The sequence below is a fragment of the Hemitrygon akajei genome, chromosome 8 (genome assembly GCF_048418815.1).
Source record: "Hemitrygon akajei chromosome 8, sHemAka1.3, whole genome shotgun sequence".
NCBI lineage: Eukaryota > Metazoa > Chordata > Chondrichthyes > Myliobatiformes > Dasyatidae > Hemitrygon > Hemitrygon akajei.
This window is the reverse complement of record NC_133131.1, coordinates 131,266,956-131,287,204: the sequence shown is the minus strand read 5'-3', so window position 1 is coordinate 131,287,204 and position 20,249 is coordinate 131,266,956. Positions and strand designations below refer to the sequence as shown.

Genomic DNA, 20,249 nt, shown 5'->3' with positions numbered 1-20,249 from the left:
TGTTGTTTCTGAATACTCCTGTGTAAGTAATACTCTGACCAGTAGCTGCCATTGATTTCAAGCAAGTTCTTGTTTCTGTAGTGAGTAGTTATGAATCAAATTCATAAGAAATTGAGATTAGCTAAAGATCTGCAGCAATACATTGCAGATCAGATGGGACTTTTTAACATCATTGGTTTGAAGCCACCATTTTACACTAAAAACTTAGCTATTTCACCACCAATTTAACTTCCATTTCATGTGATCTGATGTGCCTCAGCATTGCTGTAACAGCAAACGAATTGACTTTAACAGGAGTCATTACTTGTTACATCAACAATTATATTTATGACCATACTGATAAAAGATCAATCAGAAATGCTAATACTTTCTCTCTCCTGAAACACTTCCCGACTGTATCAATATTCAGAGCATTTCCTGTTTTTACAAGATTACCTATATCTAGAGTACAAACTGTCCCCAGGATATGGCAGGGTTCCATTCCTGTCTACTGTTCACAACTGATTCAGTTCAAAGTCAGAAATGTGGCTACAAACTGAGATACCAGGCAGAAGCTGCCTGCAATAGCTGGGAAATCCATTTCACCAGTCTGCTATGTGCTCGTTTGCATATATTGGGTGTATTCAAGTCAGCCATTCATAACCTAGGGAAAACCTGCATCGTAACTTTATATTTTAATGCTTTTTCACAGGGAGAATGATGGAAAGATTCAGATATAATTTTATGAATAAGCAGTTTCCATTCAATAAGTGCATTAACAGCACCTGGTAAAATGGCCACTGTTACAGATGCAAATTAACTGGACGTCTGATACATAATCATCATCTTTCATGAAGTATTTGGAGATCAAAGATGGTTCATATAGTTTCATTTTATAAACAATCTGAGTCATGCAACATGTGTTAAACACTTTGAACACCTTTGCTAAAACAGCAAAATTAAAGTAGTTAATATCTTTCATGCACCCTGCAAAGCTTGGTAAGAAATGGCTACAACGGTTCCACAGCATCCAAGTTTAAAAGCTTTTGCATCTGTGATAATAAAAGCAGCATCAGATTTATTTGTTTATATAAGTTAAAGGGAAAACCTTCGTTAACAAAGTTGGTGCAATCATCGTCCATAATTTCAATTATATTAGTGCTGGGGTTATTCCGACGACAGGCATGATGGCATTATAACTTCTGCCATCTTTGCACCATGTGCAACACTCAGCTTCCTTTTGGCACATTATCAGTGCCAGAAGCAAAATGAAACTATTTATGTAATCCAAATACAGTACAAAATAAAACATGAAAGTGATGAAACAATTCAGGAGGTCAGGCTACATCTTAGAGAAAAGAAACAGTTAATACAGAGGAATAGTCTTTAATCTGAAGATTTTAACTTTGTTTTTCCACAAGTGCAGCCTGACTTGCCGAGTGATAGAGCCATAGAAAAGTACAGCACAGAAACAGGCCACTTGGTCCATTTAGTCTATGCCCAACCATCAACTTGCACCCTGCCATCTATGTATCTATCCAAACTTATCTTACACACTGAAATCGAGCTTACTTGTACCACTTGTGCTGGCAGGTTGTTCCATACTCTCATGACCTTCTGAGTGAAGTAGTTTCTCCTTGTGGTCCCCTTAAACTTTTCAACTATCACCCTTAAACCTTGACCTCCAGGTGTAGTCCCACCCAACCTCAGTAGAAAACTCCTGCTTGCTAGAAAACTCTATCTGTACTCCTCATAATTTTGTATACCTCTATCAAATATCCTCCAATATTCTATGTTCCAAGGAATAAAGCTCTAACCTATTCAATCTTTCCTCATAACTCAGATTGTCCAGTCGCGGACAACATCCTTGTAAATTTTCTCTGTACTCTTTCAAACTTATTTACATGTTTCCTGGTAGCTGATCAAAACTGTACACAATACTCCAAATTAGGCCTCACTTCAACATTATATCCCATCTCCTGTACTTAACAATTTTATTTACGAAGACCAATGTGCCAAAAGATTTCTTTACAACCCTATGCTGCCACTTTCAATGGATTCACACAGTTTGTTGTCAATGGATTATGGTTGTTCTACCAGACTCCTCAGTGCCCTACTGTTCACGTGTAAGACCTATCTTGGTTGGTCCTACTGAAGTGCAACACCCCTCACTTATCTGCGATAAATTCCATCCGCCATTTTTCTAGCCAGTCTCGATCCTACTGCAAGCCCTAATAGTGTTCCTCGCTATCCACTACACCCCCAATCTTGATGGCATCTGCAAATTTCTGACCCGGTTAACCACATTATCATCAAGATCATTGATATAGATGACAAACAACAACGGACCCAGCACCGATCCCAGTGGTACTCCTCTAGTCACAGGCCTCCAGTCAGAGAGGCAAACATCTATAGTCGGCCCTCCTTATCCGTGACGGATTGGTTCTGGGACTCCGCACAGATACCAAAAAATGCGGATGCTCAAGTCCCTTATTCAACCTGTCTCAGTGCGGTGGACATTAGGACCCGGCGGCGGAGCTCTGAATCCGCAGTGGTTCTGTTCACCAAAATAATCACAATTGAAAATAAAGTGGAAATAATAAAGCGATCAGAAAGAGGTGAAACGCCATCGATCACTGGAAAAGCGTTAGGCTACAGTCAGTCAATGATCCGAACAATTTTTTTTTAAATTAGTTTTTTAATACATTTTCTACATAACTACAGATAAAAAAAACCCCAGATCGAAATGAAGAACATTGATACAGTGCAAAAATAAACATACAATAATAATATGATACAAAGAAAGATAGTTGAGAAAGCACCCAAATTGAGGACATGTAAAATTAGTATCCTCCCCAAGCCCCGCAACAAACAAAAAAAAACTCCAGACCAACCACAACACAGTATAGGGAATATAAATTAGGACAATCAAACCCCCAAAACTGTAAATACACTTAGCAAAAGAAGATATTAATGCCAACTACCAACAAAAAAAGCTGAAAGCAAGGGACCGAAAAAAAACTCTAGTTAAGAGGAAGGTTATGAAAGTACTCAATAAAAGGTCCCCAGACCTTATGGAACTTTAAATCCGAATTAAGAACTGAATAATGAATTTTTTCAAGGTCTAAGCAGGCCGTAATATCGTTAAGCCATTGAGCATGCGTGGGCGGGGCAACATCTCTCCATCTAAGGAGGATTAAACGTCTAGCCAGGAGAGAGGCAAAAGATAATATTCGACATTTAGTCGAACTCAGACGTAAATCTGTCTCGCCCCAGAAACCGAACAAAGCAATTAAAGGGTTAGGTTCTAGGTGGTGATTCAGAATATATGATAACGTTATGAAGACATCTTTCCAAAATTTCTCCAAGCTAGGACAAAACCAGTACATATGAATGAGAGAGGCCTCGCACCTTTTACATTTATCACAAAGCGGACTGATGTTAGGGTAAAATCGAGATAATCTAGATTTAGACATATGGGCTCTATGAACAATCTTAAACTGTAAAAGGCAATGGCGAGCACAAAGAGAGGTTGAATTAACCGATTTGAGAATCGAGTCCCAAGTCTCATCAGATAAGGAGGTATTTAGATCGTGCTTCCATGCCATTTTAATTTTATCCACAGGGGCACATCGTAAGGCTGCTAATTTATCACGAATAAATGATATTAAACCTTTACCTAGTGGATTAATAGAAAGAAATAAGTCCATAACATTTTTCTCAGGCATTTCAGGGAAGTTAGGAATTAAAGGAGTAATAAAGTGTCTAATTTGGAGATATCTAAAAAAATGAGCATTGGGCAGATTGAACTTAGCAGAGCTGTTGAAAAGAAGCTAAGCGATTATCAATAAAAAGATCTTCAAAATGTCTAATGCCCTTCCTATACCAATCATGGAATGCTGAGTCATACGTAGTAGGTAAAAAAAAAGGTGATTATGTAAAATAGGGCTAGAAAGGGAAAAACCATGGAAACCATAAAATTTCCTAAACTGAGCCCATATACGCAAAGTGTGTCTAACAAGAGGATTAACTATTAATCTGGACAAACTACTAGGGAGTACAGAGCCAAGAAGTGCAGAGATAGATAATTCTTTAGTGGAGCTCAACTCCATTGCCACCCAATTAGGGCACTCGCATTGGCCATGGAAAAAGGACCAAAAGGTAGTACAGCATATATTGGCTGCCCAATAGTATAAACGAAAGTTAGGTAAAGCCATGCCACCCTCTTTTTTAGATTTTTGGAGATAAGCTTTATTAATTCTAGAGCGCTTGTTCTTCCACAGATATGACAAAATAATAGAGTCTAAGGAATCAAAAAAAGATTTAGGAATGAAAATTGGGATTGATTGAAATAAATATAAAAGTTTAGGGAGAACATACATTTTAACAACATTAATACGACCTACCAAAGACATAGAAAGAGGTGACCATTGTAACAGACTCTGTTTAATAGTATATGAAAGATTGGCAAAATTTTCACGAAAGAGATCTTTAAACTTCCTTGTAACTGTAATCCCAAGATAAGTAAATTGATTATGAACTACTTTAAAAGGGAGATCACTAAATATTAATTCTTGTGCTTCTTTATTAATTGGGAAAAGTTCGCTCTTATGTAAATTGAATTTATATCCAGAGAGCTGGCTAAACTGGTCAAGAAGTGAAAACATTGGAGGTAAGGATGTAGACGGATTTGAGAGAAAAAGTAATAAGTCATCAGCATAAAGGGAAACTTTATGCTCAACACCCCTTCTCCAAATCCCGGTTAGTTCAGTACAATTTCGAAATGCTATCGCCAAAGGTTCTATAGCCAAATCAAAGAGAAAGGGACTTAAAGGGCATCCCTGACGGGTGCCACGTTTGAGGTTAAATAACTGGGATTTCTGAAAATTCGTTAAAACAGAGGCAGTAGGACACAAATACAGCAATTTGATCCAAGAGATAAAACTTCGACCGAAGTCAAATTTTTCTAAAACTGCAAAAAGGTAGTTCCACTCTATACGATCAAATGCTTTCTCCGCATCGAGGGAAATAACACATTCAGGAATCCCAGTTGGAGGTGAATATAAAATGTTAAATAAGTGCCGCATGTTAAAAAAAGGGAGACGGTTTTTAATAAATCCAGTTTGATCATCAGAAATAATAGAGGGAATAACAGTTTCTAATCTATAAGCCAAAACTTTGGCTAAGATTTTAACATCAACATTAAGCAAAGAGATCGGCCTATACGAGGAACATTCTGTTGGGTCTTTACCCTTTTTTAATAAAAGAATAATAGATGCCTCATTAAAAGAGGGTGGCAATTGGCCGTAATTAAACGAGTCAGATAATACTGAGAGTAACTGAGGAGAGAGAAGTGAAGAGAATGATTTATAAAATTCTACGGGGAACCCATCAGGTCCAGGAGATTTCCCTGAAGACAACGCAGAAATTGCAAAAGATATTTCTTCTGATGATATGGGCGCATTAAGTTTGGCTTTAAAATCAGATGAAAGCGAAGGAATATTCAGATTATTTTAAAAATGATCAACAGAGATATTGTCATTCAAAGATTCAGAGGAATAAAGTCGAGAATAGAAATTTTTAAATGCGTCATTGATTTCTAAGTGATCCGATGTAAAGTCTCCATTCACCTTCCGGATCTTTGTAATATGTTGTTTGGCTTTGGAACGCCTCAGCTGATTGGCTAGAAATTTACCAGATTTGTCGCCATGGATATAAAAGCGACTCTTATTTTCAAGAAGTTGGCGTTCGACAGGTTGAGTAGACAGAAGATTAAATTTAGTTTGAAGTTCTACACGCTTCTTGTATAGTTCAGGATTCTTAGTTTGAGCATACAGTTGATCCAAATCTTTAATCTGATTAATGAGGTCTAATCGATCTGCACAGGACTTTCTATTAAGATCTGCTGTATAAGAGATTATTTGGCCCCTCAGATATGCTTTCATGGCATCCCAGACAATCAGGGATGACACTTCAGGTGATGTATTGGTGTTAAAATAAAAGGTTATCTGATCTTTAATAAATTTTAGAAAATCATCATCCGATAATAAAGTCGAATCAAACCGCCAGTGTTTATTCCTCTGAGGGAGACCAGGAAAATTTAAAGACAGAGTGATTGGGGCATGGTCAGAAATCAGTATACTCTGATAATCACAAGAATAGACAAATGGAATGAGTTGATTATCGAGTAATAAGTAGTCAATTCTAGTAAAGGTATGGTGAACATGTGAAAAAAAAGAATAATCTCTCTCAGTAGAATGAAGGAAACACCATACACCAGAGATACCATAATTAGAGAGAAACGATTGAATAGCTGAGACAGATTTAGCAGGTGGTCTAGTAACAGAGGACGATCGATCCAAATTAGGATCTAACCAACAATTGAAATCACCACCCAGTATAAGAGAGTATGAGTTTAAGTCTGGTAGTGAGGAGAAAAAAATGTTCAAAAAAATTAACATCATCAAAATTGGGGGCATACAGGTTTGCTAGTACAACTTTAGTATTATATAGTTTACCAGAAACAATAATAAAACGGCCATTTGTATCAGATATCTTATTATGGAGTTCAAAAGGAATATTTGAGTTAATAAGGATGGAGGACCCCCCTTAGCTTTGGCGGCAAAGGATGAATGAAAATGCTGACCCGCCCACTTTGACAGAAGCCGGGAGTTATCAGAACAACGAATATGAGTTTCTTGAAGGAAAGCAATGTCAGCTTTGAGTTGTTTAATATGTGAGAAGACCTTCCTTCTTTTAACAGGGTGATTCAATCCCTTTCCATTCCAGCTCACAAATTTAAGTGTATTAACCATTATCAATTGTTAGTGCGTAGAAGGCAGCAGGCATATAAAAAGTCAAGCAGTACAGTAACAGTCTGGGAGCAAAAATGTAAACATAGATTCGCAGAATCAAAACAGAAACATGTCCTGAGTAACAAAGGAAAGCAAAGGAAACAGTGAGTAGTGTTGGAACTGGAGAACCCACCCCACTCTCACAACCCAAAACTAGACGGCTACCAAAAAAAGCAGCTAGCTCTACCAAAAAAATTAACCCAAGTACGACTTCCAGTTCTGTGTCGTTAACAACAGTTCCGCATAAATACTATAGCAAATGGTAACTAGTTTATGCACTAGAAAACATAATAACAAATAGGACCAACTTCAGCAGAAGTATAAGACTTAATACAAAGAAAATCAAAAGAAAACCAAAACTAACCTACCCGCGAAAAGTTATAGAAGATCAAAAGAAAAAAAAGGGGAGGGAGAAAAGAGGGAAATTATAGATTCGAAGAGAGTACTTATCAACCATTTACAGGGAAAAAAAGGCAAAACTTAAACTATGAATCAACCAACAGGGAGGCCTTCAATAAAAACTCCAAACCTCCAAAACAAGTTAAAGTCAATTGTAGATCTCTATAGATAAAGTTATACAAGAATAAAATAGATTACACAAGTACAATCTAAACATCCGCAGGGAAACATTAAACTCGGATTATCTATTTAGAAAAAACGCACCAGGTCCAGGGAGAGATTGTCTACAGCCCTTAGAGTTTCAATAGATAATGTCTGACTTATTCAAGTACAGTCTGAGTCCGGAAAAAATAGCTTTACTACGAGAGGTACTTATCCACCATTTTAGAAGGTCAGACCGGGTTCCTAAGAAGACGGGATGGCCGGAAGACTTCCAACAAATGCCTCAGCATCCTTCACTGATTTAAACCACTTATATTCTCCAGTAGTAAGCGTAATTTGAAGGTCAGCTATGTTCCGAAGGGAGGGACTGAGACCACGATCAAAAAGCACTTTCATTAAACCTTTAAACTCAGCACGCATCTTCAGAACCTGGGGGGCAAAATCCTCCACAAAACGAATGACTGTATTTTGAAAAGCAAAAGTACTTCTGCGGCGTGCCTCCATAATCAAACGGTTTTTCACCTGGTATTGATGAAAGCACAAAATTACCGGCCGTGGGCGGGAACCCAGAATTGCACGGGGAACGTAGATCCTGTGTGCCCTTTCAAGCTCAGGTGGAGTCGGGAGAAATTCTTTCCCAAAAATCTCACAGAGAAAGTCGGAAAAAAATTTCACGTGAGAGCCCTGTTCGGTGGCCTCTGGCAAACCAAGAATTCGTAGATTACAACGTCTGCTCCGGTTTTCAAGACCCACCATTTTGGAAAAAAGTTTGCAATTCTGCTGCTCTAGGCTGGAGCAGAGAGTCTCGAAATATTGAACACGGCATTTTAAATCTTCAGAAGTTGAGTCCATGCGAGATAAATATTCAGCATGTTCGTCCACTCTAGCATTGATCCGATCCAATTTGACATCCAGCTGGTTGAAAGTAGTTCTAAATTCCTTTAAAATATCTTGTCGATGCTGTTCCAAAGCAGTGAAAATGTCAGCCGGCAAATCCGTAGAAGTTTCCTTTTTCCCGTTTTAGTACTTTTGTTAGACATTATAAGATAGATGTGTTCGCAGGCAAGTAAAAGAAACCTAATAGAATACCTAACTAAGGTTTAAGAATGGAGATATATAGTGCAAAGGTAGGGAGAATGACGGAGCAAAAGTTCGGAGCAGCTAAACAGTCGCCATCTTACCGGAAGTCCCGATCCGAACAATTTTAAAGGATAAAGTGAGAAAGGCCCTGCCCTGATGAAAGCTATAATTATTACTAAGCAACACAGTGGTTTAATTATTTGGTTCTGGGGTTTTGAGTATTTTATCCTCCAGATCAACCAGGCACTGAAGGAGAGCGCGCTCGGAAGTTCTCTGTCACAGAATCGAACTCAGGAACTTTCCGAGCCAGCGCTGAAACATACGTTCTTAAGTGTTTTATATGCATAGAAAGGTAAAATATATACTATATACTAAGACGAATGTTTGACTAACTGACGCTAAATAATACCGAATGTACGTGTTCTGACTTATATAGTAAGAGAACTTTCGATTTTTAAAAATCCCGATCCACGGTAACCTACGCACATCCTCCCGTAAACTTTAAATCATCTCTAGATTACTTATAATACCTAATACAATGTAAATGCTATGTAAACTAGTTGTTATACTGCATTGTTTAGGGAATAATGACAAGAAATAAAGTCTATACATGCTAGAACAACAAGTGCTGGAAGAGCACTTTCGGGTTTTCTCAATTCGTGGTTGGTTGAATTCGCGCATGCGAAACTTGCGGATAAGGAGGGCCAAATGTACTACCACTCTCTGGGTTCTCCCATAAAGCCAATAATCAATCTGATTTACTACTACATCTTGAATGCGAAGCAACTGAACTTTCTTGCCCAACCTCCCATGTGGGGCCTTGTCAAATGCCTTGCTAAAGTCCACGTAAACAGCACCCATTTCAGAATCTTGTGTCAAAGGTAAAACCCTCCCCACCATTGAGCACATACACCTACAATACATAGAGCAATGTTGCAGGAAAGTAGCATCCATCATCAAAGGCCCCATCATTCAAGTCATGCTCTCTTCTTGCTGCTGATTGGAAAGGAGGTAGATGGGCCTCAGGACCCACACCAGCAGGTTCAGGAACAGTTATTACACCTCAACCAGGCTCTTGAACCAGAGGGGATGACGTCACTCACTCCATCAACAAACTATTCCCACTGAACTGGACTCTTTCAAGGACTCTTCATCTCACGTTCTCAATATTTTTGTTTTTTTTTCTTTTTGTATTCACACAGTTTGTTGTCTTTTTCACATTACTTGTTTGTTCGTCTTGAGATATGCCTGCAAGAAAATTAATCTAAGGGATGCATATGGTGTCATATACGTACTTAGACAATAAATTTACTTTGAACTTTTGTTTTACAGGACAAAGCATTTTGTATCCCAAAACAATCTATTTACTGATGCACCAAAATTATAAGTGCACGCAGGAAAGAAAATTTGAGATAATGTTGGCACAAAATCCGATTTTAACATGACAATATCTGAGATAGTAAATGCAGCCAGCTTACCACTTAAACCATGTTTTGAAATAAGTACTAATTAGGTTTTCAGGGGTATGGGCAAAACAAAGTAGTTGAGTAGACGATACACTTTGAAAAGGACATCCTTTAAAACAGATGAAAAGGAATCTCTTACCTGGGTTGTAGAAATCACAGCTGCAACGGGAATTGTGACTGAAGGTGATGTGCTCATCTGCTGTGAATGGGCTGTACTTTGAGGAGCCAAAATAGAACTGGAAAGTGGAGTACTGGAACCAGATCCCGGTACTGTATTTGGTACTGAAACTGGAACATCATTACTTGTGTAAAATCCTGAAAAGAAATATGTTCATACAAATCTCAGTATAAAGTTCTACACAATCGCATTGCTTGAAATTTCCATTTAATTCATCATTATGCTAAAACAAATGTTACTGCACTGACACTTACCTTGCTTTAAAAACAAAATTCTGCTTCTTGTTATTTGCTTATGGTATGTGGACAAGATTTTCTTTGTGGTGTTTAGTGAAGATTTTAAAGAAAATATTTAAGAATTCTGAATTAAGCTGCTTTGTGAGATCAATCATATTTTTCCCACTTGGGACAGGTTCCTAATGATCTCAGAAATAAAATACAGAAGGAGAAACTATCTACACGTAATTCAACACACTAAAAGCTGGAGAAACTCAGCAGGTCAGGCAGCATTTATGGAAGGAATTGGACAGTCAACGTTTGGATAAATACATATCATCTGGACTGAAATACAGAGGAGATGGCCAATGTAAATAGGTTGAGGATGGTATGGGGAGGAGGGATGGGGTTCACTGCAGGTGATACGAAGTTTGTGGAGGGGTAGGTAGCGTTGAGAAAGCAGGTAGGATGCAGAAGGACTTGAGATAGATTAGGAGAATGGGAAAGAAAGTGGCAAATGAAGTACAATGTTGAAAAATGCATGGTCATGCACTTCGGTAGTAGAAATAAATGTGCAGACTATTTTTTAAACGGGGAGAAAATCCAGGAAACTGAGATGCAGAGGGATTTGGGAGTCCTTGTGCAGAACACCCTGAAGGTTAACTTGCAGGTTGAGTCAGTGGTGAGGAAGACAAATGCCATGTTAGCATTCATTTCAAGGGGTCTAGAATACAAGAGCAAGGATGTGATGCTGAGGCTTTATAAGGCACTGGTGAGGCCTCACCTTGAGTGCTGTGAACAGTTTTGGGCCCTTCAACTTAGAAGAGATGTGCTGGCATTGGAGAGGGTCCAGAGGAGGTTCACAAAGATGATTCTAGGAATGAGTTATCATATGAGGAACATTTGATGGCTCTGGGTCTGTACTCACTGGAATTCAGAAGGAAGGGGGGGGGGGGGGTGTGGAGCTCATTGAAACCTTTCATATGCTGAAAAGCCTAGACATAGTAGATGTGGAAAGGGTGTTTCCCATGGTGGAAGAGTTTAGGACAAGAGGGCACAACCTCAGGATAGAGGGACGCCCTTTCAAATCAGAGATGCAGAGAAATTTCTTTAGCCAAAGGGTGGTGTATTTGTGGAATTTGTTGCCACATGCAGCTATGGAGGCCAGGTCATTGGGTGTATTTCAGGTAGAGATTGATAGGTTCTTGATTGGACATGGCATGAAAAGTTACGGGAACACTGGGAACTGGAGTTGAGGAGGGGATAGAAAAAAAGGATCACCCATGATTAAATGGCGGTGCAGGCTCGATGGGCCAGATGGTGTAACTCTGCTCCTGTATCTTATGGTCTTATGGCCATGCTCACTGTCATTACACCCATACTGCTTGATGAACTTTGGATATACAAAGTAGACAGATACTTTAAAAGCTCTGTTATCAGCACACTCCAAAGACCAGTACTGCCCAGGCCAGGTTTTTGTAAATTAGGGGAAACTGATTATTAGGATAATAATCCTAATCCTAATAATCCTAAACTGGATATTAGGTTATAACAGAAAGGTAGGGATGGGGGGAGAAAATCAATCATGACTTTATTGAATAGTGGTGCAGGTCAGGTTGTCACTTGCTTCAATTTCCTATGCTCAATTAAACCCACATTTGAGCATGATGTTTCATGAAAGAATCATGAAAACATTCAATGAAAAAAGGTTTTAGCTCAAAAAAGGGAGCCTGTAAGATTGGTTCAATATTTTTAGTTCAGCGTTGCTATCCCTGAAAAAGTGCTCAGACATTCACATTTTGGCGCTCAAACATCGGAGGAACTACGCCATCACCATGAAAATTGCTGCAAGTAACAAAGTCCTACATTACAAAGGGATGCAGTGATTACTAGAAAAGCTGCAGTTAAAGATGGCAAAAAGGCTGAAATGAGGTCAGGAAGGACTCATTATCATAACCAATATAGACACTGATTTACTGTATGTAGATTTGGATCATATTAATAATTCCTTTTCCATCACATTTATTGCCTAAAGTCAAAAGGAACCAAGGATAATAAAGTGAAATAAATCTCATCAATTTGTTTTCGGTACATGACCGAAGCCTTAAATGTTCTATATTTGTTGGCAACCCAAGCTAAAAGATGGCAATCAACTTTCTTCTTCTGAAGATTCAGAAAATTACCAATTCATAGTAACTTCACAAAAGATTAAAAGACTGGTCTCCTTGTACTTTTTTCACACCTGCCTCAGGTCTCATTAAATTGAAAGAAGGAACAATACTTATATAGTATAAAGTTCCTATACTTATATAGTATAGTTCCTATATTATAGAAGACTAGCGTGGTGCTGACCCAGAAAATGGATTAAACTTGATGATTCATGAATTCTTAGATCTAATTAATTTCAACTTTCTCAAGCATGTAGAATCATGGCACTATAAATGTTCTATTTCCTTAAAGCACAAGTTACAAATTAAACTGCAATTCCCAGTTGAGGCAAAGGGACTACAGGATATGTGAAAACTAGTGCGGTTTTAATTATTTTAATAACACCAAAAGGAATTATTTTGTCAATAAATAAACTTACAGATTGTCACATTCAACTAGTAATAAATCCAATTAATTTTGCAGAGCATATTTAGGAAGAGTCAGGTTTGATGGAATGTATAATACTCAGTTCATTGAAACAAGATGCATTGATGATATGCAAGTACTTGGGTTCGGTACAATAGTTAGACACAGTATCAGTTTGGCTCCTTTTGCAAGTGATGGATGGTGAGCAGAAATGTTAATTAATATATTCAGCTAGAATAGCTGGACAGAGGTCTAGCTTCCAAACTACCCCAGTTTTCAAAGCTAGAAATGATCTTGAGCAAATAAAATACATTCCAACCAAGGCAAAACTGAGCAGCAATGTATGAAGTGTTACATTTTTGACAACTTTACATTTGTTGCATTAAAATATTTTAAGGTATAGCATGTACCCACTAAAAAATTGCTATCAATAAATGCATAAGTTATTGGTTTCTTTTCATAGCTATGTAATTCTAATGCCACAGTAATGTAGTTACCTCTTAACTGTCCTCCATAACTGACTTGGGACACCTGTCCTAGTGACTAGTTTAGCACACAGAAGCATAAACACTAATGTTATAGATTCCTTCAGGATCATGTGTCCCTGCCCACAAAATAAAACATGAGATATAGTAGCATGGGTGTGTACAACGCAAGTGGTGATGGGTATGTAAATTATTCTGGGTGCCTTTATTATGGATTTGGAGACAAAGGGTAATCAGTTCAGCTGTACCTGAGCGTTATGGGCTACTCAAAGATAACAGACCAGAATTACCTTCGATAGGGTGTGCCATGCCCACCAAATTAACATTTTAGAATTATGGAGTCACGAGCACAGAAATAGGCCATTTGGCTCATCGCATCCATCCTGGCCATGAAGCACCCATTTCCATCAATCCCAGTTGCTCTGCCAGTCTCATTCCATACTGCTGACATACATCTTTACCTGGGACAATTTACAGTATCCAATTTACAAATCAGCCCATGTGTCTTCGGCACATAAGAGAATGCTAAGCACCCATAGGAAATACAGATAAGTCACAAGAAACAAGTACAAACTTTACATCAATAACCACTAACATCACTGGTGCGCTGAGGAAGTAGAACTATGATACATCTCATTTGATAAAATGACTAAAGTAATGAACAGGAGAATGCCCGTGGATCTTATTAGCAGGTTTCCAAAAAGCATTTGATATGTCCTCTGAAAATAAATTAATGGCCTAAGTGAGAAGTTAGCTTACCAGGAGTATTAATGGTGGGAAGATCAGCATGACACTAAGTAAAATGGGTGGAAACTATTTCCAGTGGTTGCTCTACGTCTACGAGAACATAGTTAAAATTGGAATTAAATGTTTCACTAGTGATGTTAAGAATATTTTCACAAGCAAAAGGGAGTTGAAAGTTTGACATTTCAATTCAAAGAGTGCTGTTAATACTAAGGCAGATTTGAGATTTACGGATTTTTTAAATAAAATTTGGCTACGCAGGTGGTTTACAGATCATGTAATCAATCTGAATGACACATTGGACTTCAAGAGCTCAAGTCAACTCATGCTTCTCAAAGACAAATATTCTGAGCACTTCAACTTATATGTATACCCACCTGAACCAGCTGGAGATGAGTTAACACTAAGGCTTTGTAAACTACCGTTCCGCAGTAAAGATGGTGATTTCTGCAGATTTGCACTTGTCCCACTTCCTGCAGCAGAGATCACAGATGATGATGGTGATGCAGAAGAAAGGGAGGGCTGGGAAATACTCTCTTTATTTTTACTTCCTTTTGGTCTACCAGGTCCATGTTTATATCTTTTAGTTCCCTTTCGTTTTTTTTCTTTTATTGTTTCTTCCTCCATGACTGAAGCTTGAACCCTTTTATAACCTGGTAATCCACTTGAAGTTCCAACAGTATCAGGGTTCCCATAATCACAAGCATCCTCAGAGTGTTTTGAATTTTCAATACTTATTGCTTGGGGAGGTCCAGACGATGTAGGCGTGAGCCCCACAATAGGGCTAACATTAATTAATGTCCTTTCTTGGTCAATTGCTTCTCCTTTATTTGTTTCTCTGGTTGACGGCTGCTGAGAATGACTGTAACCATCATTCATTACATCCGGTTCAGTGAAACTTTGAAACTCTTGCGGCGATTGGACTGAACTGCTTGATGATTTTACACTACTCGGTGTTCCTAACAGACTGCCTGCAACAAAAATATTAGTTAACAGACAAAACTACATCAATAAAGCAAATACAAAGATCCTATTTGGATTATTCATTCTATAAATTAATAATGTTGTTATCAAATCTATAACTTGAAGTGGAAAACAAAATACATTTTATACATTTTTTAAAAGCTCAAGTCCAAATGTTTTACTAGGAAATCTACTAATAAACATGAATAAATTTATAAATAAATTCATTCATTGTTAGTAATTTTATATTACAAAGTGCATACGCATGAATAACTCTCTCTTGGAGTAAACATTCTTAACAGTCAAACCAGTAATCTGCAAATGAAAATCTTTTACTAGACAATTCATAAAATGAGTTGAGGTACTGCCTTTTAATTATGCACATTCTCCTGAACAGATTAAATAAATCTAGTGCTTAACTCCATACCAAATATTTATCTCATCCACTGACTGAACAATTCAGGGTGCTGGAAGCCAGACTACAATTCAGCCCAGATAAATATTAGATCAACCAAGTCAATATAGTGCTTACCACAGCTGATGGGTCCAATGGAAAAAAAATTAGATTAATAAATTAATTTAGAATTTCACTCAGTGAAACGTGCAAACGCGATATAGAAAAATGTTCAGAAGATATTTTAAAATGGGGTTGAATAACTTTCGAGTTCTCTCCAAGATTACAATTGCAAGAGGAATTTACAGTAAATAGTCAACAGATATTTTAATTGCAGAGAATCAGATTCTAGGACATTTCTAAACCACTGAACTATCAAATATTTAAGTTGAAAGCCGTATTTATATTTTAAATAAACAGATAAAGATTGGAAATGCAAGTAACTTGAGCACAATCTGTGACAAGTGTTATAGGTCAATGGAAGTTCATTGAAAGTAGGAAAAGGTAGAAGTAAAATGGGTTTAAGATGCAGAGAAGGCGTGAGGTGGTGGGTTGCAGAAGATATAAAAGGTATTCTCTTTACCTTTATGTAAAATGTATTTATCTATATTGAAGACCATAAGATATAGGAGCGGAAGTAAACCATTTGGCCCATCAAGTTTGCTCCGCCATTTAATCACGGGCTGATCCAATTCTTCCAGTCATCCCCACTCCCCTGCCTTCTCCCCATATCCTTTGATGCTCTGGCTAATCAAGAACCTATCTATTCTGCCTTAAATGAAGCCAGTGACTTGGCCTCCACAGCTGTTCGTGGCAACAAATTCCACAGATTTACCACCCTCTGGACTAAAGCAATCTCTCCACATATCTATTCTAAATGAACATCCTTCAAACCTGAAGTTGTGTCCCCTTGTCCTAGACTCCCCTACCGTGGGAAATAACTTTGCCATATCTAATCTGTTCTGGCCTTTTAACATTCAGAATGTTTCTATGAGATCTCCCCTCAATCTCCTGAACTCCAGGGAATACAGCCCAAGAGCTGCCAGATATTCCTCATACAGTAACCCTTTCATTCCTGGAATCATTCTCGTGAATCTTCTCTGAACCCTCTCCAATGTCAGTATATCCTTTCTAAAATAAGGAGCCCAAAACTGCACACAATACTCCAAGTGTGGTCAACGAGTGCCTCAACATCACATCCCTGCTCTGATATTCCATACTTCTAGAAATGAATGCCAACATTGCATTCGCCTTCTTCACAACCAACTCACCCTGGAGGTTAACCTTTAGGGTCTCCTGCACAAGGTCTCCCAAGTCCCTTTGCATCTCTACATTTTGAATTCTCTCCCCATCTAAATAATAGTCTGCCCGTTTATTTCTTCCACCAAAGTACATGAGCATTCACTTTCCAACATTGTATTTCATTTGCCACTTCTTTGCCCATTCCCCTAAACTATCTAAGTCTCTCTGCAGGTTCTCTGTTTCCTCAACACTACACACTCCTCCATCTATCTTGGTATCATCAGTAAATTTAACCAGAAATCCATTAATCCCATAGTCCAAATCATTGATATACATTGTAAAAAGCAGTGGTCCCAACACCAACCCCTGTGGAACTCTGCTGGTAACTGGCAGCCAGCCAGAAAAGGATCCCTTTATTCCCATTCTCTGTTTTCTACCAATCAGCCAATGCTCCACCACGCTAGTAACTTCCCTGTAAGTTCCAAGGGCTCTTATCTAGCTAAGCAGCCTCATGTGCAGCACCTTGTCAAGGCCTTCTGAAAATCCAAGTACACCACATCTACTGCATCTCCTTTGTCTATCCTGCTTGTAATATCCTCAAAAAATTGCAGTAGGTTAGTCAGGCAGGATTTTCCTTCCAGGAAACCATGCTGGCTTTCGTCTATCTTCTCATGTGCCTCCAAGTATGCCGTAATCTGATACTTAACAATTGATTCCAACAACTTCCCTGCCACTGACGTCAGACTAACAGGTCTATAGTTTCCTTTCTGCTGCCTCCCACCCTTCTTAAATAGCAGAGTAACATCTGCAATTTTCCAGTCATCCGGTACAATGCCAGAATCTATCAATTCCTGAAAGATTATTGTTAATGTCTCTGCAAACTCTCCAAGGTCCAGGAGATTTATCTACCCTCAGACCATTAAGTTGCCTGACCACCTTCTCAGTCATAATTTTCACTGCACATACTTCACTCCCCTGACACTCTCCAATGTCCGATATACTGCAGATGTCTTCCACTGTGAAGACTGATCAAAATTATCACACAGGGATCAAAATGAAATCTTCCTCCACTTTTCTAGATGGGATCAAGGAGAAAAAGAGATGAGTATGCACTGATCAGTAACAAGGACAAGGTGAAAAAAACACTAGAATGTTAAGTGTTAGACTTCTCAGCTGAAGGTCCATGCCATAGAGCACAGGTCTCAAGCACTGATTAATGCTTAAGCAGTGTTAATAAAATTCAACTTGCCATTGAACATCAACATGCATGCTTTATTATCCTTCACACACACATACACACACACACAAAACACGCATGAGAAGTTCAGTCCAAGTATCCAAAAGCGCATTGCAATCTCAAGCTTCCCATTTAAGTCAGTTGCAATAGTTCACTTTAACAAGTACACTTTTTATCAAACTAGTTCTTTTGTCATCTGTTTTTTCTCTAACATCCATTTTTTTCAAAACTGGTACATCTGCTCTTTTTATACTTACAATTTTGAAGGCATTAGTCCATTGTTACTGCACAAATGGAGCACCCAGAGTACACCTGGATAAGATCCAGGCTATTGGCAATTTTTTTTGGACTCTTCCAGGAGCAATTCACTTTAATGTTGTTGATGTTTCCTGGCATCAATCACAGACCTAATCACAGGATGCAAATTCCTTCCTCACTTCAGTAAATTACTACTTTTGAATGCTGGCAAGTGATTTGGTGCCATCGTGAGGCAAGACAGCAAAGTATGAAACTACACACCAAGTGATCTTTTGGAAGCTGAGTAGATAACGGTGCAATAATAGTCAGCACTTAGCCTTCCATCATTGTTTCATCATCCAGTGCATTCATAACAGACTTCTTATTACATAAAGGCTGGTTTGTGGTTTCTTCAAAAGAGTCAACTCACTGCACAATCTGAACAAGACACTCTTCAGGATAGACATGTATGGAGGGTAAACATCTTTCATCCTGAAGGAAAAGTGAACTTCCACATACCCACCTTTCTATTCATGCATGTTGTTCTGTGCTGTTACATCTACTCAAGGGCTGCAAACTCACATCCAATGAGTTGCTCACAAACATCATCAGCCTACTCAGTGAAGACATGAAGTGGTTCCTTGCTAGCATATGTTGCTGTTCCTTCAGCGTTTCAAGCTCTGAAAGAACATTATTAGCAACCTAACCTAGAAAATTGTGCATGACAGATTTTAGGATATATGCCTCTTTTGACCATGACATCCATATTGATAAAGGTGTTGTGCATGTCAAGGAACACTACCATGTAAGTGGTCTTTATTCTCTTCTAAGCAGTGTTTGCCTAAATAGGAAAATACATACATTATAAAGCGAAACTTCTGTGAGTGTGCACGTACAGGACATATTTTGTTGTTGATGACAAGAGGTTGAGCAATGGTGAAGGAAGGAGTTGGGTGATGGGATGGAATCAGAATTTGTTGGATGGGAGATTAATTGCGAGAGTGCTTATGCAATCGTCAGAATGGCGAAGTTGCAATTCTTTTACATCCTATGAGATTATTGAAGTTCTTTCGGCATTGTAGTGTAGAGATTCATCTTCCTGAACATGTCTACCATCACACAGTTCAAATGACAGCTTTGGTGGTACACAGGTGACACTATGCCACCATTTTTACATTCACTCTCTCCTCACCTCCACCTTATCAAAAACATAAGGCTACTTCCTGCACTCTGCACTCATGCCGAGCTTGTCAACTTCAACTTTGTCTCCAACTTCCACCATGCACTACAATTTATCTGGTCTATTTCTGACATCTCCCTCCCCTTTCTCGATCTCTCCATCGCTCTCGCTCTGGATACTGTTTACTTACTGACATCTTTTATAACCCATTGATACTCAACAGCTACCTGGACGATACCTCTTTCCCGCATCAACTGTAAAAATGCCATTGTCTTCTTTTAATTCCTCTGTCTTCTCTGTATCTTTCTGGATGAGGCTTTTCATTCCAGAACTAATGAGATGTCCTCCTTCTTCAAAGAAAGGGGCTTTTTCTCACCCGCATCTTTTCCATTTCGCACACATCGGTCCTATCCCATCCCATTCTTCTACCATTCCAACAGGGTTGGGTTCCTCTAGTCTTTGCCCACCACCACAGTAGACCAGTAGTCCAATATATAATTCACCGTAACTTCCATCATCTCCAATGGAACACCACCACCACAATCAGAATCAAAATCAGGTATTTTTATCACCAGCATGTGCCGTGAAATTTGTTAACTTAGCAGCAGCAGTTCAATGCAATACATAATATAGAAGAAAAAAAAATAATCGTAATGCGCTGTAAGGTTTCACTGCCAATGTATTGTAGCAGCAATGTTTGGGTTATGGCTGGAGATAACAGGACTGTGGATACATGTTAGCCAATCAGAATTTTGTTGCTGTCTTGTGATTCTGGAAGCAGTTGATTTTGCGGGCTTTTGGGAGAAGGACAGAGAGATGAAGAGAGAAGACGCAAATGGTGATATTTGGTAAACCACCAG

General features: G+C 38.5%; 1 protein-coding gene across 8 annotated transcripts in view; it reads right to left on the bottom strand.

The window, feature by feature from the left end:
- Window positions 1–20,249, bottom strand: part of mllt10 (MLLT10 histone lysine methyltransferase DOT1L cofactor) — a 281,282-nt gene that overhangs the window by 128,939 nt on the left and 132,094 nt on the right. For all 8 annotated transcript variants that reach the window (XM_073054633.1, XM_073054638.1, XM_073054634.1 and 5 more), the window contains 2 exons: window positions 14,514–15,107; window positions 10,080–10,255 (listed from right to left, as the gene is read on the bottom strand). In XM_073054633.1, coding sequence (XP_072910734.1) covers window positions 10,080–10,255; window positions 14,514–15,107 — 770 coding nt within the window. The remainder of the gene's footprint in view (window positions 1–10,079; window positions 10,256–14,513; window positions 15,108–20,249) is intronic.